We start from the raw sequence: 26,221 nt of genomic DNA, 5'->3' as shown, positions 1-26,221 counted from the left end.
CGCGTGCGTGTCTCACCAGGCTGAGTGTGGCCTTGTCCCAGGGGCTGAGGCTCTGGTACCTCCGCTGGCGCTCCTGGGAACCGAACACACACAATATCACAGCAGGTACACACAGACAGACAGACAGACACAGAGAAAGACAGACAGAGGGGAGAGAGAGAGAGACAGAGAGAGAGAGAGAGAAGGGGAGAGAGAGCGGGGGAGAGAGAGAGGGGGGGGGGGTGGGGAGAGTACCCTCTTGCTGAAGGAGGCGAAGGGGTCCAGTCTCTCCTCGTACTGGGTGGAGTAACGCATCACGGTGTCATCGCTGCTGCCCGCCTGCAGGAGGAGGAGGAGGAGGAGGACATGAAACAAATGCATTGCTGAAAAACGTATGTTGTGCGTATTAGTAAAAATTATTATTTCTTAAAAAAATTTCTTTCTTTATATTTTCTTTCCAGTTTTTCCAAGTCTGTAGATCATTTAAATCAGACTTTCTGAGCAAAGTCTCTCCTCCAACCGATTTCCAGGTTTTTTCTGAGCACACACACATTACACACACACACACCCGTCCAGGGTAGCTCTGCAGGAACTTGATCTTCTCGTACAGCTTGATGTTGTCGGCCCTCAGGCTGTCCAGCTCCCCCTGCAGCGCCTGCATGGTCTGCTGCAGGGAGCGGCTCTCCTGCACACACACACACACACACACACACACACACACACACACACACACACACACACACACACACACACACACACACACACACACACACACACACACACACACACACACACACACACACACACACACACACACACACACACAGTGCTGAAGGTGGAGTCGTCCTAGCTCTAGGTGGAGGTGTCCTCTCTCTAGCTCTAGGTGGAGGTGTCCTCTCTCTAGCTCTAGGTGGAGGTGTCCTCTCTCTAGCTCTAGGTGGAGGTGTCCTCTCTCTAGCTCTAGGTGGAGGTGTCCCCTCTCTAGCTCTAGGTGGAGGTGTCCCCTCTCTAGGTGGAGGTGTCCTCTCTCTAGCTCTAGGTGGAGGTGTCCCCTCTCTAGCTCTAGGTGGAGGTGTCCTCTCTCTAGCTCTAGGTGGAGGTGTCCTCTCTCTAGCTCTAGGTGGAGGTGTCCTCTCTCTAGCTCTAGGTGGAGGTGTCCTCTCTCTAGCTCTAGGTGGAGGTGTCCCCTCTCTAGGTGGAGGTGTCCTCTCTCTAGCTCTAGGTGGAGGTGTCCTCTCTCTAGCTCTAGGTGGAGGTGTCCTCTCTCTAGCTCTAGGTGGAGGTGTCCCCTCTCTAGCTCTAGGTGGAGGTGTCCTCTCTCTAGCTCTAGGTGGAGGTGTCCCCTCTCTAGGTGGAGGTGTCCCCTCTCTAGCTCTAGGTGGAGGTGTCCTCTCTCTAGCTCTAGGTGGAGGTGTCCCCTCTCTAGGTGGAGGTGTCCTCTCTCTAGGTGGAGGTGTCCTCTCTCTAGCTCTAGGTGGAGGTGTCCCCTCTCTAGGTGGAGGTGTCCTCTCTCTAGCTCTAGGTGGAGGTGTCCCCTCTCTAGCTCTAGGTGGAGGTGTCCTCTCTCTAGCTCTAGGTGGAGGTGTCCCCTCTCTAGGTGGAGGTGTCCTCTCTCTAGCTCTAGGTGGAGGTGTCCTCTCTCTAGCTCTAGGTGGAGGTGTCCCCTCTCTAGGTGGAGGTGTCCTCTCTCTAGCTCTAGGTGGAGGTGTCCTCTCTCTAGCTCTAGGTGGAGGTGTCCTCTCTCTAGCTCTAGGTGGAGGTGTCCCCTCTCTAGGTGGAAGTGTCCCCTCTCTAGGTGGAGGTGTGGGTGGAGGCGACTCACGGCCTCCAGCTCCTGGTTGCGGGACCTGAACCTCTCCCTCTGGCTGGAGATGATGGAGAGCAGGGAGTCCATCTGGCCCTGGGGCAGCTCCGGGTGGGGGCCCCCCCCGGAACCTGGGGCAGGGGGCAGGGGTCAGAGAGTGTGTGTGTGTGTGTGTGTGTGTGTGTGTGTGTGTGTGTGTGTGTGTGTGTGTGTGTGTGTGTGTGTGTGTGTGTGTGTGTGTGTGTGTGTGTGTGTGTCCCCCCCCACCGGTGAACATGGCGGAGGCCTCCTTGATGGGCTCCGGGATGTCGGCCATGTTGGTGAGGTCGGAGCCGTCGGCGTCTGGCCGGGTCAGGGACCCCAGGGACTGCATGGTGCTCAGGTCTCCCTCCAGCTTCACGATCAGATCCTTCTGCTCGCCGCTGGTGCGGACCGCCGAGCTGAACTCCAGCTGCAGCTCCGTGTAGCGCCCTGCTCCGTGGGGAGGGGGGGGGGGAGGAGGGGGGAGAGACGTCATTGGTCAATCACAAGCACCACCTGACCCGATGGAGAACAGTCAGCAGATCAACGTTGATATGAAGGCTTACCTGGAGTCACACGGACCCCCCCCTAGTCCAGGGGCCACAGCTGCACAATGGGCCCCTACACAGACCCCCGACGGGCCCCTACAGAGACCACCTGGCGGGCCCCTAGAGAGACCCCCGACGGGCCCCTAGAGAGACCCTGGCGGGCCCCTACACAGTGCACCTCCCTGCCTCCAGTGAACCGGCTCTTTCTCTGAGAACGCTCCTCCAGTGAACCGGCTCTTTCTCTGAGAACGCTCCTCCAGTGAACCGGCTCTTTCTCTGAGAACGCTCCTCCAGTGAACCGGCTCTTTCTCTGAGAACGCTCAACTCGCCGCACCGGAGCAGGAAGAGGAAAGACAAACCAGACGACACTCGTGGTATTTGTATAAAAGAGATTTACTTCAATTATCACACCTAGGGTGCAAGTGAATAATAATGATGATGAATCAAATGTCAATCATAACAAATACATTGTGAACGTTTCATACAGTGATATTGCTTTTCAATGTTTGTAGAGGGGGAGAGGGTGACTGTTTTACAGTGCTGAGAACAAACAACATGATACACTTTAGTAAATACAAAGATAAAGAAACGTGATACAGAGGCGGGGCGACGGAAGGCAGGAGACCCGGGAGGAGGAACGATACCCCGGGACACACGGAGACGTGCTCGGGGAAAACCACTTCCAAAAATATCTTTACACCATCCCTTTACAGGCGCGCGCCCTTTTTGTTCTACAAACACGCACGCGCGCGCACAAACACACACACTCGCGAGAGAATCAGCAGGGGACGTCGCGGACACGAGGACGTCCGCTGACGTTGACCTGGAGCGGAACGTGTCGCTGTTAAAAACACTCTGGACTCGCTGGAGCCACGACGAGCTTCTTAAAGCTTTCCAGGAGGGGGGGCCCCAGCGGCGGGGCCCACCCCGGGGTCATTTTGGTTGTCAAGACGACACTGGGGTTCAGCGCCCGGGACGAGCGACGGAAGCGGCGACACTACTTAGCAACAGAAGTAAAAAATAAAATAAACAAAACAACAAGAGCGTCCATATAACAGGAAGTGGGTGACTATTCACTATTTGGCTTTTTGCTTCCTCTTTAAATCTAAACTATTTTTCTGTAGTATTTTTTTTTTTTTGCGTTTTTTTTTTTTCCGTTAAACCATTGAGCTGAGAAATCTAGTCACATAAGTTACTGTCCTAAAGATAAGTTAAGCATAACAGAACAGGTTAAGGTCAATGAGGAATCGGGTTAAGACTCAACCAGTTGTAGCCAATAGGAGGTGAGGAGCCCGGCGGGGGCCGGGGGGGGGGTAGGGTGCTGTGTCTGAGGGTGCGTTGTGCTGTATCTTGTGTTACTGGAGTCACTGTGCTGCATACAGCACCGTTCGTTTGGAAAGCGTTTCCTTACAAAACCCACTTCATAAGATTTATTCCAAAAGTATTACAAAAACATCTGAGGTCTTCTCTATTCTCTTTCTCTCTCTCTCTCTGTGATATTGATTTTTTTCCTGAATATGGTGACCAGTGCTGCCATCAGCAACAAACACGTGGGATGGAGAAACCACTTACTTCAAAAACAGATCATACAGTAAAGCTTTTACAACTTCAGAAAAAACATGATATGATATACAGCATCTGTTTTACAACCTTTACAATGTCATCCAACAGTGTATAGAATCTTCTGATTTATATTTTTGTAGTAGAAAAATATCTGTGGATCATGGAAAAAAAGTCCTGAATCATCATCATCATCATCCCTTCTCCTCTCCCTGCCCTTCAAAGTAAAAGCGCGCCGTGGCGGTACTGAACGGCGCGCGGCCTGGTCGGCTGTAACAGTACGGCCCCCCCCCCCAGGGGGGGGGGAGGGTGGACGCGCCGCGAGGGGCGCCACAAGGCCGACCCCTGCGCGCGGCCGCGCCACAAAACGTCACGCGGCCACCGTGACGCGGACGAGAGGAATAAACGTAACAAATGCCCTATGAGTAAATTCAGTGTTATTACAGTGTTTGCTGCTCACTCCTTCACTATTTAACGCTCTGGCCGTTCATTGCTTAAATACAAGAGCGCGAGAGGAGGTCCACCCCCCGCGGGGGCGGCGACGCGAGAGCGGGTTTAGGACTGGGGTTTGGACGCCCCCCCCCCCCCACCCCCGGAGCCGCGGGGTCCTGCCGCGGTTGTCGGGGTTTTCGCTCCACGTTATCAGCGGGGTGACCCCGTACGGGTGGATGAGGGGACTCTCTACATGAAGTACCTTCATGGCCATTGGGAGAAATACCTTCCGAGATTACGTCATCACCACACACACACACACACACGGGGTTAAAACGTTTTTTGTTGTCCTTTTTTTTTTTTTTAACTCACACACTCACGCACAAACAAACAAACAAACACGCACACACACGAGTAGTTTTCCTGTTCGACGCGTGAGTTCATTTCTGATGACATCATAGTTCGGTGCCTGGCAGTAGAAGGCACGAATCTGATGATCTCACGAGGTCTAGAGAGCTGCTCAATTAGGGGGCTTGTAAGTGCTTATTCTCCGCGGTAGCTGTCAATAAGGACCTCTCAACACGGCGGGGGTCTCAGCACAGAGTCGGTACGGGGGGGGGGGGTTAGTAGGTGTTATTGCAGAGCAGTGGGCACATGTCTAACATCCGCCGTCATCGACAAACTAAACAAATCCTAATCACATTAGATTCACCGGAACGTCAGATTTCATCTGCTTGCGTTTTTTTTAAATTGAGCTTTTAAGTAAAATTGATCATGTAGCATTTTTTTTTAAATACTTTAAAAATGTATCCACGGTGCGGGGAATTTAAAAAAGACGACAGGGTTTAAAGGACTTGTGCTGGGGAGACAGGGCGCTCTCCGTGGCCACTAGGCCCCTCTCTGGAGCTGCGAGTTAAAATCCAGATCAGGAACTACACAACTTTAACAACACAGTATTACAAAAAACATGGGCACAGCCTTTCTCTAAAATATATTCTTAGTGTTAGAATGTGGAGTGTGTGTGTGTGTGGGTCTGGTTCTGAACCACTTTTAAAAAGGCATACAATTCCCAGAGACCTCGGGAGGGGGGGGGGGTCTAGTTAGTGTTTTCCAGACCCCGTCAGGGGCCCGTCTTCGGAGAAGATCCTAATAAGTGCTTTGTTACGGACTGCTAAGTAGATAATGCATAATCGTTGATCTCCGTTCGTCGTGGGATACTTCTCTAATCTCAATTTGGCAGATATGACCTTATTCAAGTTAACTTGGGTTCTCAAGTTTAGGTATCGTCATATAAACCTATCTTCTAAATAGCGAACAAGCTTCATGGGGATGGTGCTCATATGAACGCAGATCTCGCGATAACATGGTGGGGGCGGGGCTTACTCTCATCGAGAGTGACAGCTGGACCTAAACTACCGCGGCACCGCGCGGCCGATACACGTCGTATGATCAAAGCAGTGACACGAAAAGAAAAAAAGATAATTCATCAGATATTCAGTGATCTCGATATGTCCTTTTGATATCGATAGCTAGCGAATGAAGCGTGGTGATACCGGCCCGTTTGCCTGATGGGCGCAGGTACTGTAGCAGATAACGTCTCTAAAGCTACTGAAATGAGCTTCAGGGTTCATGAACATACAAACAAATGAGAACTAGTACATCTTTGTAAATATTAACCAATACTGCCGGCAGTCTATAAGTCTAATAATAAAAATGTTACTTGCCCTCAGGAACGATATATAATCCCTTACAAAATAGACAACTCAAATGATAAGACATTAAAATGAAATACAGCACCTATAAATAAGCAGAATAAAAACCAAACTATAAATGCAAAAATAATAATAATAGCATTACAACCAAGCTACAGTAAATCAAAGTATTACACTACTTTGTGAAGATTAATGTGATGGTGATGCATCAAACAGCTTAAAGAAGTAGATGGCAGTTGTGCACTAGTAGTGTGTGCAAGTAGATAAAAAACATGACCCACTCAGCACACTCCTGCACATGCTATATGGCCACACGTGCACTCACTCACACACACACACACACACACACACACACACACACACACACGTACACACACACATAAAAGGGGAGGCAGTGGGCTGACAGGCACTAAGGGCTTGTGTAAGAGAGGGAGGAGGAAGAGGAGGACGACGAGGAAGAGGTGATATGCCTTATAGTGTTTTAGTGTATACAGTAGAACCTAACGCACCACGCCCCGCCCCTCTGGTGACAGGAGAGGCCGGAGGACAGCGGAACCACTCACGCCAGGGCCAGGGCCAGGGCCAATTCACCGTCCGGCGCCCGCCGCGTGTTCACGCAGACGTTCTCCGCAGAACAGAACCGTACCTCCTCAGGGCTGCGTGCAGGAACACACCGGCGGCGGGGGCCGGTGGGTGGAAAAAATCGTAAAAGACAAAAACACAAAACTATTCCGTGATTGAAGTTGATCTAAAGTGAATTAACCTGGACCCTGACGCTAATGCATGTAATTCCACGGGCGGGCGGGCGGGCGCGCGCGCACACACACACACACACACACACGGAACAACTCGCACACAAACACGCACTCTTCCTGATTTGGCCTAGAAAAGATGTGTGTGTTGTGAATAGATAATTTGTTGAGGGCGCACACACACACACACACACACACACACACACAAACACACACACACACACGAGCGCTGGCAGGCCAGGAGGCTGAGCGTCGCCCGGGGCAACCAGACAGGTTCTAGATCGCATCCCCCTCGCCCCGCTACAGTACGACGTGCTTCCGTTGTATCGTATCTTCAGGAACGCAACATGACTCTATTATTCTGGGTGGCTCGGCCATTCTCCCTCTCTCTCTTCTTTTTTTTTTTTTTAAATACACTAAACTCAGTTATTCCTCCGCTTTTTTTTTTTTTTGTTCACACTCTGTTGTTAATTTCTTCTGTTTCATATTTCGTTTTGCTAATTTTAAAAAAACAGCGTTTTTCCTTAAATTCCCTATTTTGTACCCTTTAGAGTCGATAGACTGTGCAATCTCTTATTGGCAACCGAATTGCTCCATCCAAACGTAAAAAAAAGGAGGAAAGGAAACAAAGAAGAAAGAATCAAACGGGGGCGTCCTCCGACCGCAGAGGAGGTGCTGGGGGTCCGGGGGTCCGGGGTAGGGGGGGGGTCCGTCCCTCCTTCCTCCTCTTCAGGTGAGTGCTTTGTGTTTGGTGAGGGACCCCTGATGTGTCCTCCTGGCCATCACATGGCTGTCAGCAGGACAGGAAACACGGAGGAGACGACAACGACGGGGGGGGGGCGGGGGGGTGGGGGGGGGGCGTCAAAGTTCATCTTTCGGGGTCTTCCATCGGTAACCATGGCAGCACGGGCCAACGGCTTTTTTTTCTCTTTTTTTTGTACAGCTCAGGGAAGAGCGTGGGAGGGAGGAGTTTGGAGGAGGAAACGAAAACGAGAACATAAAACACATGCTGCCTTGGAGAGGGGAAACACACAAGCCCTGTCTGGGTGTGTGGACACACACACACACACACACACACACACACACACACACACACACACACACACACACACACACACACACACACACACACACACACACACACACACACACACACACACACACACACACACACACACACACACACACGAGTGATAAAAGGCAAAGGATTTTGTAACAGTCACTCTACAGTGTGAAAAATGAGGCGTCTCACTGTGTGAGGGGAAGGTGGGGGAGTGATCAGCAGACGGGGGGGGGGGAGGAGAGGTCTCCCTTTAAGAGAGCGAGTTCTCGTACGAAAAAGTTTCTGTCGCCGTCGCGCCTCCAGCCAGAGTCCGTCACTGGGAGGCGCGCCGCTCAGCACTCTCCGCTCCGTCTTGCATGTCCGTCCTCTTTGAGTCCGGGTTCCGTCACCAGCTCCGGGTTCTGACCCCAGCTCGGTGGGTCTGATCCCAGTTCGGTGGGTTCTGATCCCAGCTTGGTGGGTTCTGATCCCAGCTTGGTGGGTTCTGACCCCAGCTCGGTGGGTCTGACCCCAGTTCGGTGGGTCTGACCCCAGTTCGGTGGGTTCTGACCCCAGCTCTGTGGGTCTGATCCCAGTTCGGTGGGTCTGATCCCAGCTCGGTGGGTCTGATCCCAGTTCGGTGGGTTCTGACCCCAGCTCGGTGGGTCTGATCCCAGCTCGGTGGGTCTGATCCCAGTTCGGTGGGTCTGATCCCAGCTCGGTGGGTCTGATCCCAGTTCGGTGGGTTCTGACCCCAGCTCGGTGGGTCCGACCCCAGCTCGGTGGGTCCGACCCCAGCTCAGGGTGAGCCACTCTGGGCCCGCTGGCTGGTGACGGAGGGTAGGGCGTGGGGAGAGGTACAGCAGGGCCATGGGCCAGCAGGACGGCTAAGTGCTTTTCTCAGTACAAAAAACAACTCAGTTAAAAAAAAAAAAAAAAGAAAGAAAGACGAGAGACACTCTGTCTCTCTGTTGTTGTTGTTGTTGTTTTTTTTTTGTTCTTCTTAGTACATCAGTGTATCTCTTTTTTGTTTTTTTTCTTCGGGTTCAACAACCGCTCTTTGTTTCTCTTCCTTCGTACGGAAAGCGTCGAAGTAATAAAAATGGCTGCTGAGCTTGACTTTGGCTGCGCCCGCCCTCCGGTCCGAGGGCAGAGCGGGAGGGGGCCAAGGGTTAGAGGTCGCGGGGTTTACGAGGAGACGAGGTGCGAGACGAGAGAGAGAGAAAGAGAGAGAGAGAGAGAGAGAGAGAGAGAGAGAGAGAGAGAAAGAGAGAGAAAGAGAGAGAGCGCTAGAACTCCCACTCTGAGGGGTCCTCCTTGCTGGCGGCCTTCTCCAGCCGGTGGATGATGTTATTGAGGTTTGCCGCCTTCTTCTTGCGCAGAGTGTTGTCCCGGGGGTTCCTGGCGGGGCCGGAGGCCGGGATGTTATTACTGGGCCCCGAGCCGCTGGAGGACGAGGCCTCCGTCAGGCTGAAGAGGCCCATGCCGGCCGGCCCGCAGCTGGAGCCCGGCGTGCCGCACTCTAGCCGGGCGGGGGAGGAACCCGAGGCCCCTGCTTCGGACTCGGCCTCCATGTCGTGGTCCGCCCCCCCCCCGCGGCCCCTCCTGTCCGGGGCAGAAGCCCTGCCGCGCCTCCACCGTGCCGTCCGACTCGGTGCCGTCGCAGCTGTCCCCCTCCCCCGACTTGGACCCCCGCAGGGACGGGGACCCCCCCTCGCTGCCGGGCCCGGCCCCCCCGCTCGCCTGGATCTCCTCTATGAAGAGCTCCCGCCGGATTCGAGACCTGAACGCAGAACACACCGCATTAGTACACACCTAGATACATGAGACCTGACCACAGCACACTGTATTAGTACACACCTAGATACATGAGACCTGACCACAGCACACTGTATTAGTACACACCTAGATACATGAGACCTGACCACACTGTATTAATACACACCTAGATACATGAGACCTGACCACACTGTATTAATACACACCTAGATACATGAGACCTGACCACAGCACAGTGTATTAATACACACCTAGATACATGAGACCTGACCACAGCACACTGTATTAATACACACCTAGATACATGAGACCTGACCACAGCACAGTGTATTAATACACACCTAGATACATGAGACCTGACCACACTGTATTAATACACACCTAGATACATGAGACCTGACCACAGCACAGTGTATTAATACACACCTAGATACATGAGACCTGACCACAGCACACTGTATTAATACACACTGTACCTAGATACATGAGACCTGACCACAGCACACTGTATTAGTACACACCTAGATACATGAGACCTGACCACACTGTATTAATACACACCTAGATACATGAGACCTGACCACAGCACAGTGTATTAGTACACACCTAGATACATGAGACCTGACCACAGCACAGTGTATTAATACACACCTAGATACATGAGACCTGACCACAGCACAGTGTATTAGTACACACCTAGATACATGAGACCTGACCACAGCACAGTGTATTAATACACACCTAGATACATGAGACCTGACCACAGCACAGTGTATTAATACACACCTAGATACATGAGACCTGACCACACTGTATTAATACACACCTAGATACATGAGACCTGACCACAGCACAGTGTATTAATACACACCTAGATACATGAGACCTGACCACACTGTATTAATACACACCTAGATACATGAGACCTGACCACACTGTATTAATACACACCTAGATACATGAGACCTGACCACAGCACAGTGTATTAATACACACTGTACCTAGATACATGAGACCTGACCACAGCACAGTGTATTAATACACACCTAGATACATGAGACCTGACCACACTGTATTAATACACTGTACCTAGATACATGAGACCTGACCACACTGTATTAATACACACTGTACCTAGATACATGAGACCACAGAACACGTTATACAAACACGTATTCATACATAGATACACAAGATCTGAGCACAGATTCTATTGAGTCAGTTGAGAGTCACCACATGAATACATATCTATAGACCGACCCAAGAGTACTGGTTGTGTTATGCCTGACTGGGTGTACTATTTCATCTTGTTCAGTAAACCACTGAGTAGCTGTATTTTGAAAAGCACATTACTCCGTTACGGGTCCAGTATGTCCGCCCATCCCTCCCACTCTCCCCTCTCTGCGAGGCTGACCTGTAGTTGTGGAACCAGTTGATGACGGTACTGGTCTTCAGGTTGAGCTGGGAGGCCAGCTCCTCGATGGTCTTGGGGGAGGGGTAGGGCTTCTCCTGGTAGGCCCTCTTCAGGGCCTCCTTCTCCTCGGGCCCCAGCACCACCCGCGGCTTCTTCAGGTGCTGCTGCTGGTGCTGGTGGTGGTGGTGGTGGTGGTGCTGCTGCTGCTGAGGCCCCCCCGGGCTCTGGGAGCCCTGCAGGAAGTCCGGCCCCATGGCCCCGCCCGCGTCCACCGAGTGGGCGTCGCTCAGGGAGCTCAGACGCCGCTTCATGTAGGCTAGAACGCAGAAACAACCACCGCCGTCGTCAGGGTTACAGTGAGGGTTTAGCAGACGCTTTTATCCAGAGCTACTTAGAATCAGTACATTTGTCAGAAGACTAGAGACAACAATATATATATCACCGTGGGTACAGTAAGGACGTGCGTACAACAAGTACCAAGCACTAACGATCACTAGGTAAACCCATTCCCCGTACACAACAGAGATAGCTAGGATAAGACGCTACACAATGCCAAGTACTGTTTTAAAGTGCCAGGCGTACGTACAACATACAATAAGTGCGTACATTAAGTGCCAGGACGTACAACATACAATAAGTGCGTAAGAGGGTTGTGGGGGGGTTAAGGGAGTCTATGAAGAGTCTAGGTGAACTCTGAACAAGTGAGTCTTGTTAGAAACCTGTCCTCTACCCAGTTTGACTGTTTGTTGTTCATTCATCTGAGCCGATGCCTGTCTCCGAAGCAGTGCAGTGATTCAGATGCAGGTCACTGAGGACCAGGTAGGGGTCAGGTCCCTGGCTGAGGACGGCTACAACTAGGCTGCAGACCGGCTGATTGACCCAGGGACCGTCTTGCTGGGTCACCGACACCCTAGCCACAACCTTATCCCCCTCTGACACTAAGTGATTAGCAAGTAATCACTCAAGTGGCTTTGGATAACAGCATCTGCTCAATGAGTGAATGTAATCTTCGAAACAAGCCTTGCATGAAACAACGCGGTCATATCATCCTCCGCCACTAGGTGGCAGTAGAGCCCCACTCTTGGGACCAGACAAAGAAGGTATCCTCCGAACACAGCACCGTTTGTTGACCATCGCGGCTCACCAATACGACTCAGAAATTAACAGCTGGTGGCGTCCCTGCATATAGTTGACATTCTCTAAACACTAAATTCACGCTGCTGGATATTCTAAATGTTGCGGCGGAAAAACCCCTCGGAACGGAACAAGGTTAGATCACCAGAGTTGTGCTCCCGGCCTGCGGGAGGGGGGGGGGGGGGAGGGGGGGGGGGGGGAGGGGGGGGGGGTAGACCGACACCGAGCGAGAGGTCAGAGCCGGCCTCGGCGGCCCGTGCCTTTCCTGCGGGCCGGGCCACGGGCGCGGACTGTTCCTAACGCTCTCCTGATGAAATCACGGAGGGGTCAATGAACTCTAATGAAGTTGAATGGGAGGAGGAGGAGGAGGAGGAGGAGGGGGGGGGAGGTGGTGGTGGTGCGCTAACAGCCCCGCCAGCCACTGCTGGTAAGGTCATGATGTGTTTTATTTCCACCCTTGTGCCAGGCTCTCTATCAGGAGGCTAAACTGATCCCGGGTCCCTCGGGTGCGTTCCCATTGGCCGCCCGGGTCACGTGTTTAATGGCTGCTCCGTGCGCGGGCGCTAGGGTTAGGGTGGGTAGAGGGGGCGGAGTCCTCGTCTCGATACATGTGGGGTACCGATCAGCGAGCGAGCGGGGGAGCGTCAACAGGACAGGGCCTGCGGCGGCGCGCGGCGAGCTAACGCACAAAACAAGGGGGGGACGGCTGCTCGCGGGCGCGGTTGATTAGGACGTTGATGATGACGGTGATGAAGAGTGCTGATGAGTATGAGTAAGCGCCCGCCCCACCCCCCCCACAACCCCGCCCCTCCCCCGGCGGCGAACCTCTATCTGTCACATCTCATATCGCGCGTGATGCCTGCGCGGGCGATGGGGACTGACATCCTTGCGAGGACGCCACACACACGCCGTCCTGTCCTGTCCTGCTCTCGGGGGGGGGGGGCCGGAGCGTGTGCAGACGTGCGTGGCTAACGGACAGGCGGCGCTCAGACATGGACCCCGTCCATGCTCCTCTGGGAGGGGGAGCCCGGCGGTTTGGATAGGGTTCACGGGTCAGGGTTCTGTTCCCTGGTGTCAGCGGGGGGGGGGTTCTGATCCCTGGCGTCAGGGTACCCAGCCGTCCCCCGTCCCCCCCCTGTCCCCCCTCTGCTGGTTGAACCGGGCCGTACCCGTGTCGTCTCCTCGCTTGAGTGTGGTTCGATACCGAGTATATACCGATACAGCATCCGGCATTGTGACCACTAACAGCACTTGTTCTCATTGGAGGGTTCTCTTACGATGACGGTATAGTTTCACTTACTGTCGACACATTATTTCTTTCAGAACTAGATCATTTCTGATCATCAATCATTGTTATTCTGATGTTCTCTGCCTGTGCAGTAAAGGAGTCATGTGATGGTATCGTATCGCATAGACTTGCGTACTCGCCGATACCCGATACTGCATTTTAGGCAGCATCGGGGGGGAATTTCTGATACTGGTATCGGTATAGGAACAACTCTACTATTGAGTGGTTGAGCGACGCGTTGATCGACCTACACTGACTACAGATGCACGTGACAGAGGAGCAAAAGGGGGGGGAGCCATCTCGCTCCGGGGTACCAGGTGAACGCCGGACATCGAACCCACAACCGTGACCCCACACACCTTTCTTCTCCAGGCGCTTCATGTCCATCAGCTTCTCCACGCTGTGCGGGTCCTGAAGCCACAGCTGCATGCGGACGAAGGGCTCCCTGCCCTTCAGGCTCAGCTTGTGCCAGGGCTTGGGCCGGGCCAGCAGGTCAGACACCGAGCCCTGGGTCAGGCCCAGGATGCTCTCCCCGAACAGACGCTGACCTGGGGGGGTGGAGAATGGAGGAAGACACGGTTGGAAGGGCATGGGAGGTCAGGGAGGTCTGACTGGAACCAAACCAAGTGTGTACCTGCCCTAGAACCGGACCAAACCGAACTATGAGCCTATAAACAAAGTGGTATTGTAACCGGTGTTCTGTAGCGATGTGTGTACCTGCCCTGGGACCAAGGCCAAGGCCTTCTGGTCATTGGCCCTGAGAAACGGACAGCCCCCTGCACGACCAGTACTAGAAACTAGAGCCTGACCCTTACTTTAGGGGCCAATGCCGACACCAACATAAGGGGTTGAAAATTGACTGGAGTGCTCGGGCGGAGGCGGGTGGAGAGGGGCGGGGGGGCGCTGCTCACCGAGGTTGTTGTCGGTCAGCACCTCCTTGACCTTCTTGGTGATGACGTAGGTGTCCAGCTCCGGGGACATGGCCACCATCTCCTGGATGCTGAGGGCCGAGTGGGGCCCCGGTAGAGGTAGGGGGGTGCCGGGCTGGGACTCGCCGCCCGACGGCTCCTCGGAGGGGGGCTTGGCGCCGGCGGACTGGGGGGCCAGCGGGTCCCCCGGCAGGCCGTTCACCGACTCCTCCGCCGAGCTCAGCGGCGACTCGGGGGCGGGGCTACAGCTGGCCGACGTCTTGGGCGTTCCCTCTGGAGGCGAGAGGAGGAGGAGGATGAGGAGGAGGAGGATGAAGAGGAGGAGGAGGAGGAGGAGGAGGATGAAGAGGAGGAGGAGGAGGAGAAGGAGAAGGAGTAGAAGGAGGAAGAAGAGGAGGAAGGGGTGGAGGAGGATGAGGAGGAGGAGGAGGAGGAGGATGAAGAGGAGGAGGAGGAGTAGAAGGAGGAAGAAGAGGAGGAAGGGGTGGAGGATGATGAGGAGGAGGAAGAGGAAAAGGAAGAGGAAGAGGAGGACGAGGAGAAGGAGGAAGAGGATGAAGATGAGGACGAGGAGAAGGAGGAAGAGGAGGACGATGACGAGGAGGATGAGGAGGATGACGAGGAGGAGCACGCGGATGAGGAGGAACGGCCTCAAAGCGGCGAGGAAGCCCCCCCGCGCGGTGTGCGTTTCACTCAAACGCAAACAACGACAGGCGATCCTATTAGCTGTAATAGCACAGCTTTAATTGAATAAGCAGCGATCTGGCGCCTGTGACACCGAGCCAGCCGCTGATTAACAGGAACAGTGGAGCTGCTAATTTCTCTCTTTCTGTATAGCGGGGAGCTTTCTGTCTGTCTGCCGTCCGCTCCTCCCCCCACACCCCCACCCCCCCACCGCAGAGCGGCGCAGCAGGCTGGAACAGAGCAGTCATGAGGAGCTGTCAGTGTACATTAGCTGCTGTTTACACCCCCAGAGAGAAAGAGAAACACATGCAGGCATGCATGTACACACACACACCGACACGCAAACACCCACACACGCACACTCACACACACACATTGACACACATACACGCACACACACACACACACACACACATTGACACACGCACACACACACACACACACACACACACACTAACACAGAAAAGCACACTTATGCAGACTCACACACAAACGCACACAAACACACACACACACCATCTGGTGCTGCAACACTAGCTTGTCTATGACATGACAAACCAGCAGCTTGCTAGCTGACACAGCCACAGCACTGAGGAGGAGGAGGAGGAGGAGGAGGAGGAGGAGGAGGTATGCGTGTGTGTGTGTGTGTTGTGTGTGTGCGTGTATGTGTGTAGAGAGAGTGGTGGACTGGTAAAGCAGCAAGGTTTTATTGAGTATTGCGTGGGAGTAGAAGTGAAAATTACCCTATGCTACACTGGCTAATAACTATGATAATTCTAATGGTGATGGACGGTTTGGACAGCCCTGGCACCCTGGCGCGTCGGCCGTACCTTGGTTGTGTGCTTGCTGCGTCTGCGCGTTCTGGCCCTGGTCGCCGTTGAGCCACAGCTGCATGCGGAGGTAGGGCTCTCTGCTCCTCTGGTTCAGCTTGTTCCACTGCTTGGGTCGGGTCAGACCGTCGCCAAGTATCCCCTGGAACAACAACACACACACACGCACGCGCGAGTGTAAGACTGGTGCCGGCCCGCCGCCCGCGACCCCTGGCCACACGGGGGGGGGGGGGACAGAGCGACCCGCCCGGCCCCTCCCAGGTCCTCACCTCTTTGGAGTCCTCGGGGGTGTGGCCGTCCTCCCCCGTCTGCAGCGACACGCTCCTCCGCGGGTCCCCGTGCATGTTGCTCCACCACTGCTCCCGCCAGTGCCCCGCCCCTCCGCCGCCGCCGCCGGAGCCCCGGCCCAGCCGCAGCGCGCCGTCAGCGGCGGGCGACTCGGTCCCTGAGGAGCCCCGGTGCTCCCGCTTCACGCCGGAGCTGAAGTCCAGGATGGGGGAGGGCGAGGTGGGCGAGGAGGAGGACACGCGGCCGCCGCCGCCGCCCCCCGGGGCCTTCTTCAGCGACAGCGCCAGCGGGTTGTAGGGCGGCAGCGTGGCCGCCAGCGGGGAGCCCATGAAGTCCCGCTGGTGGGAGAGCGAGGACAGCGAGGAGGAGGACGAGGCGGAGGAGGCCTTGAGGAGGGGCTCCAGGGCGGCCTGCTGCGCCTCCATCTCCCTGCGCGCCTGCTCCAGGATGGAGCGGATGGCCTCGTCCGAGCCGCTGCTCGCGCCCCCGCCGCCGCCGCCGCCACCGCCCTTCAGACCGCCGTAGGACGGGGGCCCGTGGGACAGGTCTGGGGGGAGAGAGGGGGTCGGGGGGGGGAGAGAGGAGGGTCACTCGGGAGGCACATGGTGTAGCGTCTTATCCCAGCTATCTCTGTTGTATACGGGGAACGGGTTAACCCAGCGATGGTTAGTGCTCGCCACTTGGTTCTATGAACATCCTATACTGTACCGACAGCGATATATTGTTTGTTTCTCTTTCTTCTTACAAATGATTGTAAGTCGCTTTTGGATAAAAGCGTCTGCTAAACGCGCTGAATGTAAATGTAAATGTCATGGAGCACTTGGAGGAGAAACTCCGTGCTGGGACGCATGCGGAGGCGGGACTAACTCACCGGCCTTCTGCACCTGCAGCTCCCTCTTGGCCTGCTCCAGGATGGACTTGATCGCCTCGTCCGAGCTGGCCTCTGGGGTACGAACCCGGGCCGTGATGTTGCCTAAAGACAGAGGGGGGGGAGAGAGAGAGAGAGAGAGAGAGAGAGAGAGAGAGAGAGGGAGAGGCAGCCCGTGTTAAAACACAAACCCTTTCTCTGCACAACATGTGAAAAGCCGTTTTCCGACGCTGCGCCGGTCGCTGTTGGCTACAACACGGCGCGGCCGAGGAGCCGGACGGACGGTCGCCGGCCGCCGGCCGCCGTGCTGTGGCGGAGCCGGAGCGGAGGGGCCTCGCGGTGGAACCCCCCCGCTCTGAGAGTCAACACATGCACGCGGCGAGCTGGGAGGCTCGCGCCGTAAAAAACGCTAGCCACCGAATAAAAAAAAGAGAGAAACGAGCCATAAAGTCCCCGACAGAAGATTGAGCTCCGTTTGACGTCAGCCTTCGCCCGCAGTGTGGCCGCCCTCCCCGACACAGTCACACCAGCACGGCTTTACGACAACACGACACAACACCACAAAGACAGACACACACACACACACACAAACAACTGGTGGACAGGGGAGACACACACACACACACACACACACACACACACACACACACACACACACACACACGGGGGGGGGGGGGTACGGTACACACACAGGGGGGGGGGGGGGGTACACACACACACACACACACACACACAGGGGGGGGGGGGGGGGGGGTACACGTCACCCAGACACAGAAGCATGCCAGACGACAGAGCGTGCGGGGCATGGCGGCCGGGGGACACACCTGGGTGGGACGGTGCCTCAGAGTGGGCTCTCCGCTTCGGGACGTCCTGAAACACTCTGCTAAGCTGGGGCTGGCCTGAGCCCTCTGTTAGGAACAACACACAGCGCGTTACTGCGGGGGCCCCTCTATGGCCCCTCTAGACGCTGTGTGGCCCCTGTATATGCTTGCGTGGCCCCTATATACGCTGTGGCCCCACTATACCCTGTGTGGCCCCTCTATGACCCTTCTATCCGGGGTGTGGCCCCTCTATCCACTGTGGCCCCTCTATACCCTGTGTGGCCCCTCTATGGCCCCTCTATACGCTAGGGACCCTCTATACACTGTGGCCCCCTCTATACCCTGCGTGGCCCCTCTATACGCTAGGGACCCTCTATACACTGTGGCCCCTCTATATGCTGTGGGACCCCTCTATACGCTGCGGGGCCCCTCTACGTGGCCCCAGGTGAGTGCACTCTGAGCTGTTCCGTCGCTTCTTTCAGTTGTTTTTTTTAACATGCCTCTCATAAGCAGTCCCACCGGGGGTGACCTTTGACCTCTAGACCCCGGCAGGACGCCTGCCCTCCTCTGTCTAGCGGAGCAGACGTGCCCCCCCGGGGCTACGGAGAACACGGCGGTCCACGGCGGCGGACCGCGAGGCCCCGAGACACCGCGGCGCCGATCTCCATCAATCACAAACGCCGCGATGCGTTAACAAAAGCAGGAGCCGGCTAATCAAATCCCCCCGCCGTTAAACGGTGCCCCCCGCCCCCCCCCTCCCTGCTCCCCCCCCCCCCCCCGGTCAATACCATGGATCAGTGAAAGGTTTCGGTATGGATCGGGTGGGGGGGGGGGGGGGGGGGGGGGGGAGTGTGTGACTAGGACCGCGCTCGGAGCAACACAGGTGTGGCCGCAGACGGGAGGGAAGAGAATAACAAGAAGCGAGTCCTTATTGACAAGCCGATCAATAGCAATATACAGGGGCCAGACATATGCACACACACACGCACGCTGAACACACACACGCACGCACACACACACACACACACAGGAGTAAGAAGCCCCCCCCGCCCCCCCACTCACCTCTCTGCCGGCCCTGGATGCTGCGCAGCGCCAGGATGTTCTGCTCGTCCGCCAGGAACTGCCTCATCTTGTGGAAGGGCTCCTTGCCCCGGATGGTGAGCTTGCTCCAGGGCTTGGGCCGGGCCAGGATCTCGCTGACCGAGCCCTGGGACAGGCCCAGCACGTAGTGGCCGAACACGCGCTGCCCGATGTTGTGCTTGATCAGCTGCTCTTTCACCTGGCGGGCGATCTCCGCCGTGTCCATGTCCTCCCCGTCCAGGGGGACCCCGCCCCCGGCCGTGTCCGAGTGGCTGGGGGAGGGGGACGGTGCGCCACACGCCACGCCGCCGCCGCCGTTGACGGTGGCCACGTCCGGGCTGGCGGGCGGCGGCTGGGGGCTGCTGGCCGCCAGGGGCACGGTGGCGGCGGCGCCAGAGCCGGCGTTGGAGGAGGGGAGGGAGCCCAGCGTGGGCGTGAAGGGGGAGAAGAGCAGGGCGCCGGTGGGCAGGCCGGACGACTCCTGCAGGGCTTTGGAGTAGAAGGTCTGGAGGAGCTGGCGCTGCAGCAGCGAGCTCAGCGCCATCTTGCCCCCCACCAGGGGGAAGGAGGGCGAGTAGAAGTCCGCGCCGAGGCCGGCGGGGGAGAAGGGGTGCGTGTCGTTGGAGGTCGGGGCGGCGGTGCCGAGGGGGTCGGAGTGAACGCGAGGGAGCAAGAGCTGGGAGGAGGAGGAGGAGGAGGAGCAGAGGGAGGGCGGAGGCGGAGGGGGCGAGGGGGGAGGTTCGCGAGGACAGGGCTCCTCCTTCGGTGCGGGCTGCTCTGTCCCTTTCCCTCCGGCTGGCCCTACAAGAAAGGTCAAACACACCGTGCATTATGGGGAGTGAACAAAAAAAAAAAGGGGGTTTCGCTCAATAAATTGAGAAAAAAAATGAAAAAAAAGTTGTTTTAATCCTTAATCTTTTTTTTTTGTATAATCCAGATTAAAAAACTTTTTTTTTGCTTTAGGTTTTATTTATTTATTTTTACTTTTGCCAACCCCCCCCTCCATGACAGTACGCCCATGCATTAGTGATTTGTACCTTTCTTGTGAGCAACAGCCTGGAAGGAAACAAACAAATACAACCATGGAAAACAATGGGGTGACAGTGAACCAGCACTCAGCCTGGTAGTCTCTCCCCCCCTCTCTCCCCCTCTCAGGCAGACAGGGAGAGGGAGCAGACAGTTGAACCAAGTCCGTGAATCACCAGCACATGGTGTGCAGTCCTCTTCTGTAACATTGCTGCCGCTTGCATCAGACCATCAGTGATATCACATTAACATATTGCTTTTTTTCCAGTTCATATATTTAAAACAAAAAAAGGAAAAAAAAAAAGAAAGAGAGAAAGACACTTGAAATAAATGGAGCAATTAAAAGAAAGGTTCTCTGGTCAGCGATAGACCCAGACTGAGGACCAGACGCTCTTAGTCACGAGGACTTTCCACGAGGCTACAGAAAGATTTTAATGCCCGCCGTCGCAGACATAAATGTCACATGAACTTTATTTTCTGTACCTGGCCACCGACCACTGGTTCCACTGGAAACCATGAGGAGGGTGAGCAGCCATCTGGGCGGGATGGGGGAGGGGTAACATTATTCCTGCGTGTATAGCCGGTTGGAGATTTTACATGATTGAGTTAGACAGTAAACTCCCCTTACCCTGAATGTTAATCAATTCATAGCTATTCAACTATTCAACCCTAAAGCAATCGGGCATGACATTTCAAACCAAGGAGCGTCCGGGAGAGAGAGGGCTCTGCCGGGAACAGAGTGCCCTCTTTTCTACCTCCTCCATCTCTACGTCACTGCTTTACTTTGAGCTCAATCCCTGCGCGCATTTTTTTTTGGAAAATTCGTTTTTTCATTGAATCATTCATTTATTCCCTTCAACGCAATCCCAACGCGGAAACGAGGACAGCGGCCTGTGGTCCAGAATGTAAAGGAGTGTAAAGAGGTGTGTGAAGGAGTGGCGGTCTTAGAAACAAGACGGTTGATCCACAGCAGAGCACAAAGACCAAAGACCGGGAGGTCCCAGTCTGGTGTTCAGAGAGGACGTGTTCTCAGAGAAAGAGCTGTTCCAAAGGTTCCTGCCTGTTCTACTCTCAGATCCCACCCTGCTCGCCTAGCCTTCCACAGAGACACACCTTGAGGACCAGATCCTTGTTACAGATGTTCCCATACCATTTTTCCCTTTCCGATTCCTGAACATTAGTATCGGTCGATACCGAGTATATACACCGATACAGCATCTAGCATTGTGACTACTAACAGAGAAGAGGGTTCTCTTACGATAACAACAATGTGAAGTTGGTTCACTTACTGTTGACACATTTCTTTTTGGCAGAACTAGATCATTTACACTTATAGTCTATAATTCTAATAATACATTTGTATTCTTGTAGTTAAGCCTGAGCATCCGTGTTTTTCAGACTTTAAACCTCCGACCATTATGAAGGCGGGCGTAACACCGCCCGTGTTTGACGTTCTCTGCAGTAAATGAGCCGCAGTCACTTGATTGGTATCGGACCGGCACAGAGACTTACGTACTCTCAAATACCTGATACTGCATTTTAGGTACTTCACTGGTATGGGAACCACTCTCATCCTTTTAGCAGCATACTGGTGAGACTCATCACACCCTGGTACGCTTGCCATCGAATCGACGCCCCCCCCCCCCCCCCCCCCCCAGATGATAATAAGGCTGACTTACCGCTGAGCTCAGTGTTGGCGATGCGCAGAGAGGCGCTCTCTGACTGAAGGCTCCGGTTCCTCTCCAGCAGCAGAACCTCCAGGGGCTTGGAGGAGTCCTGGTTAGCCGGGCGCGACAGACACACCGGCAGAGCCCCGGTAAACATCACACTCACACACCCCCTCTGGTTTCAATACACGTTCTGTGGGTTTACCGGATGACGACTCTCCGGTACGTGGATTCTCTTACGCACTTATTGTGTGTTGTGCATCCTGGCACTCAAATACAGTACAATGCTACAGTAGCATTGTGTAGCGTCTTATCCGAGCTATCTTTGTTGTGTACAGAAATGGGTTAACCCTTAGCGATTGTGAGTGCTTGGCACTTGGTTCTGTGAACATCCTTGCTGTACGGACAGCGATATATTGTTTCTCCTTCATCTGACAAATGTACTTATTGTAAGTCGCTCTGGAGTAAAAGAGTCTGCTAAACGACCTCGATGTAAATGTGAATTCTCTGTGAGGATTTGCATTATGTTTAATCGTGATTCTATAGACGCAGATTAGGGGGGAAACTAAATGCACACGGACATCAGCCCCGCTGAGGAGCTGACGTGGTCGCCGTTACCTGCACAGAGTCTGACGGGCCGAACTCCATGGACTTCAGGATGCTGGGGAGAGAGAGAGAGACAGAGAGAGACGCCTGTTATATACGCCCTTATACGTCTAAACGCACAGTAACACAGAGCTGGACACCAGCCCTGGGGCCAGAACGGAGAAGGGACCAGGAGGGGAGCATTCCATTATCAACAGCATCACGCTCACAAAGAAGCTATACGTTTAATAGGTCTACAATAAATAGAAATAGGTCAGTGCATTGGTATCGGTCGGTCACACACACACACACACACACACACACACACACACACACACACACACACACACACACACACACACACACACACACACACACACACACACACACACACACACACACACACACACACACACAGCCTACCTCAGCTCCTTCTTGACCTCCTCATAGTCGGCCTGCTTCAGCAGCTTCTCCTCCAGTTCCTGAAGGTAACAAAAACCACCGGTCGGTCGTGTGGACAAAACCTTCACAACATTTTTTTTTTCATTTTTTTATTCATGAAGAGTTAGACCGGAAATATCACCCCAAATATCAATATTAAGTTAATAAAAATAAAGCGATCTAAACAGTTTTCCCTGGTGGCGCTTGACACACGAATGAGCGAACCCTGAACGGAAGTTAACTAGGCATTAACAGAAAAACCCTGTGACATCCAGCACTTCACCTCTCGTTAGACATATATCATGATGTATCGTTATAGGATCTGCCAACAATATATTGATTATGGCAGAATCACTGCATCTTGGCATCATCATCATCATCGGTATGGAGGGCCATGTGTCGCGCGTCGTATCGCGAGCGCGCCCCGTGACTCCCGCCCCTCCTCTAGTACCCAAACAGAGGCTCCTGACCTGGAGGCTCAGGGTCTTGGTGCTGAGCTGCTGCTCCAGCTGGCTGATCTGGGCGCTGGTGCTCTCCCTGAGCCGGCTCAGGCTGGCCTGCAGTCTCTGCACGTCCTCCACCAGCTGGGCCGTCTCCCGGTCCTTCGCCCCGAGCTCCGCCTCCAGGCTGGAGCGGGAGGCCGCGTCCGACCCCGCCGCCGCCGCCGCCTCCTGTCAACACACACCGCCTCGTCCGTCAGGCCAAGGGGGCGGAGCCACCACGGTCATGTGACCACGTAAGGGGCCTATCAGCTTTAACGGCCGGACACTCCGGTTCAAAGTCGTCGGATCAATGAAAGGACGATGGAGGACGGAAAAGCGATCAATCAATAGTTTGATCGGTGTGTCTGCTGCCGCCGGTTTCTTGACTTATGAGCAGTTGATCGGTAGTCTTCGATCGGCTCGGATCAATAATCAATAGTCATGGTTAATCAATCAACCGATCACAAAGAACCCTTCTCTTAAGATCAATGGGAGTGACTTCTTAGCATTGGCCGTTCTCAAAGTCTGCCGCCATAAGCCTAAAAATAATCCAGGCGATCGATAAAGCAATCTACCATCGCAGAAGCCTCTGCAGCATGCTGTAAATGTCAATACTGCACCCGGGCGATCAATCGATACTTTAATAATGCTCCAAATGCCAGACGGCGAAGGTCAATACAAACAGTGATCAATGATCCCAAGCTCAGCCCGAGACACAAACAACACCTTTAGTTATCGGGCCCCGAGCGCCGATCGATACATCTCGGGGGCCTGTCACGCGGCCGATCAATAAATCAATGCTGAGGGTTACCGTGTCGGAGTCGGCGTGGATGTGGCCGGCGAGCAGCATTGATTGGTTGGTGAGGGTCAGCTGATCTCTGAGTGACTCCGCCTCCCGTTGGGCCGCCTCTGCTCTCTGGATGGGAGGAAGAGGAGGAGTTTAGGACGGGAGGAGGAAAGAGAGGGAGAGAGTCAGGTTCTTCCTGGGCGGCCGAGCCGGCGTGCCGCTGTGGAGAGCAGACGGCACGCCGCTGCCTCGGAGACCGCCCTGACCGTCACCATATTGAGGATGTTTTGTTCTCTGCCTCGGCGCTACAGCCTTCGTCACGTTAAAACGAAAACACCAGGACGCCCGTTTCCCCGTTTTCCCCCGCGCGAGGCTGAGGCAGGAGGCTGGAGGCCGGTGCTGTCGTCCCCGCTGAGCCTCACATCAGGAGTGTGAAAAGGGTTTGTGTGTGGCCTTACAGCCAGGCCTGCGCTCCAGGCCAGCATTAGCATCACATGTCCCCGCCAACCCCCATCCCCCCCCCCCCCTCAGCCCCGAATCAGACTCCGCGGCTAATAACCAGAGCTAACAATAATGGCATTAACAAATAACACCGGAATATTCTCCACGCAGTGGCGGTGGCGGCTCGGCCAGGGGGCTTATTAAGGTTAGGAGGGCTGAGTAGGTGTCTCATTAGCATGCACAGCCAATAGCGGTGTCTTTTACTGTGGACACCAGAGTTTATCAGGCTCATGGACGCCTTTGTCTGGATACACACACCGAAGCCTCCTTCAACAAAAATCTATTCCAACCAATTTTACACATTTCTTAAAATGGGTGTTTTACCTCTATGATGTACTATTTCAAATAAATGATATTTCACAGCACATTTTTTTACGCGGCTACGTTTTTTTTGCTCTTAACCGTGCACACAAACATTGCGTTTCCTCCCACCTGATTGGCTCTGTCCAGGTCTGTCATCACCATCTCGATCTCGTCAGCCCTGAGGAAGACAATGCGAGTTAGATCACAGATCACAGGTCACCAGACCGGCACACAGTCGTCACGCCATCCCTGCTCTACAGCACGCCCGCTGGGCTTAAGGGCCGCGGTGCATTGTGGGTACGCTAGTTAGGTCAGGGTTGGAATATGCATGCTTTGTGCGTTATCGTGTCCATTAAGCTGCCATCTAAATTTCACCTTAATCCATTGATTGTGTGTACTCTATAAACCAAGCAGCTTGCCAGGGTGCGTGCATACATGTATTTAAGAGTGTGTGTTTGTGTGCGCGCGTGGCTGTGTGTGTGTGTGTGTGTGCGTGCGTGTAAGCCCCTTAGCCTAGGCCACTCTAAAACAGAGGGATTACACTAATAGAGCTATAAATCCTAATACAGCACACTAATCTGCCATGAAGCGCTGTGATTGTGTCTGCCTAATGGTCTGGAGGCAGGTCGCGGTTTACCTCGGACTTGTCAGCCCGGACGCACCCTCACAGCCCGTCTGTGACTGAACTCAGTGGAACTAAACGTGAGCGGTGTGATACCCGTCTCTCTGGGAGGCGGGCCGGACTCGGGGCCTCTGTCTGCTAGGACGCCCGCGTGCGTGCGTCACAGCAGACGGAGACGAGGAGTCGGGCATCAATTGCGCTCCCAAAGCACATGTCTGCGGCCAAGGCACTTGTTTGAGTGCGTACACGTCAGCAAGCATAGCAGACTCACCAGGCACACGCACACGCCCGCCTTCTTGATTAAACCGGTGTCCAATTATAGGTTATACAGCGCAATTTGCTTAATTGGCAAAATTACGATCCGTTAATTAATTTGGGGCGTGTGTAAATCAAACGGCCTGTATCATAGCAGACTGGGGCGTGTGTGAGGCGGCGTTAATGACAGTGGGAGGCAGGGACGGGCTCTGAATACCCTCATTACTCATTACTCTGCGTCGGGGGTGTGGAATATCAAAAAGCGAGGAAGAATAACACACAAGCCTGCTGCGTGTAAGTGCTTCGTTCGTGTACTCGATGCTCACGCAAGAAAACACTTAAAAACGCTTATAAAGTGAGCGGGGCGGGGGGGGGGGGGCGGTGGTGGTGGGGGGGGCAGGCAGGCATCGACAGCTCCATTAGTCCCCTCCGAGTCCTCCTTAATCTACTGATCCTGAACTCCATCACCCACACCCACGCTTCTGTGTGTGTGTGTGTGTGTGTGTGTGTGTGTGTGTGTGTGTGTGTGTGTGTGTGTGTGTGTGCGTGCGTGCGTGAGTCCGCGCGCGATTCTGCGTGTGTGTGTG

At 54.5% G+C, this 26,221-nt stretch overlaps 1 protein-coding gene across 1 annotated transcript; it reads right to left on the bottom strand.

Moving 5' to 3' along the window:
- Positions 1-4,495: 4,495 nt before the first annotated feature.
- LOC311341942 (homeobox protein cut-like 1) lies at positions 4,496-24,929 on the bottom strand. Its single transcript, XM_084466752.1, is given in 15 exon segments — positions 4,496-9,440; positions 9,442-9,633; positions 11,044-11,359; positions 13,825-14,013; positions 14,377-14,667; positions 15,909-16,050; positions 16,178-16,743; positions 17,068-17,169; positions 18,948-19,766; positions 21,671-21,767; positions 22,277-22,319; positions 22,667-22,725; positions 23,155-23,355; positions 23,978-24,082; positions 24,887-24,929. Coding segments are annotated over 15 exon segments (3,456 nt in total). The 5' UTR covers positions 24,920-24,929; the 3' UTR covers positions 4,496-9,139.
- Positions 24,930-26,221: the final 1,292 nt, after the last annotated feature.

This window comes from Micromesistius poutassou, assembly GCF_964030765.1.
Source record: "Micromesistius poutassou genome assembly, chromosome: 4".
Taxonomy (NCBI): domain Eukaryota; kingdom Metazoa; phylum Chordata; class Actinopteri; order Gadiformes; family Gadidae; genus Micromesistius; species Micromesistius poutassou.
The sequence above is the reverse complement of the archived record's forward strand: the minus strand, read 5'-3'. Positions and strand labels throughout refer to the sequence as shown.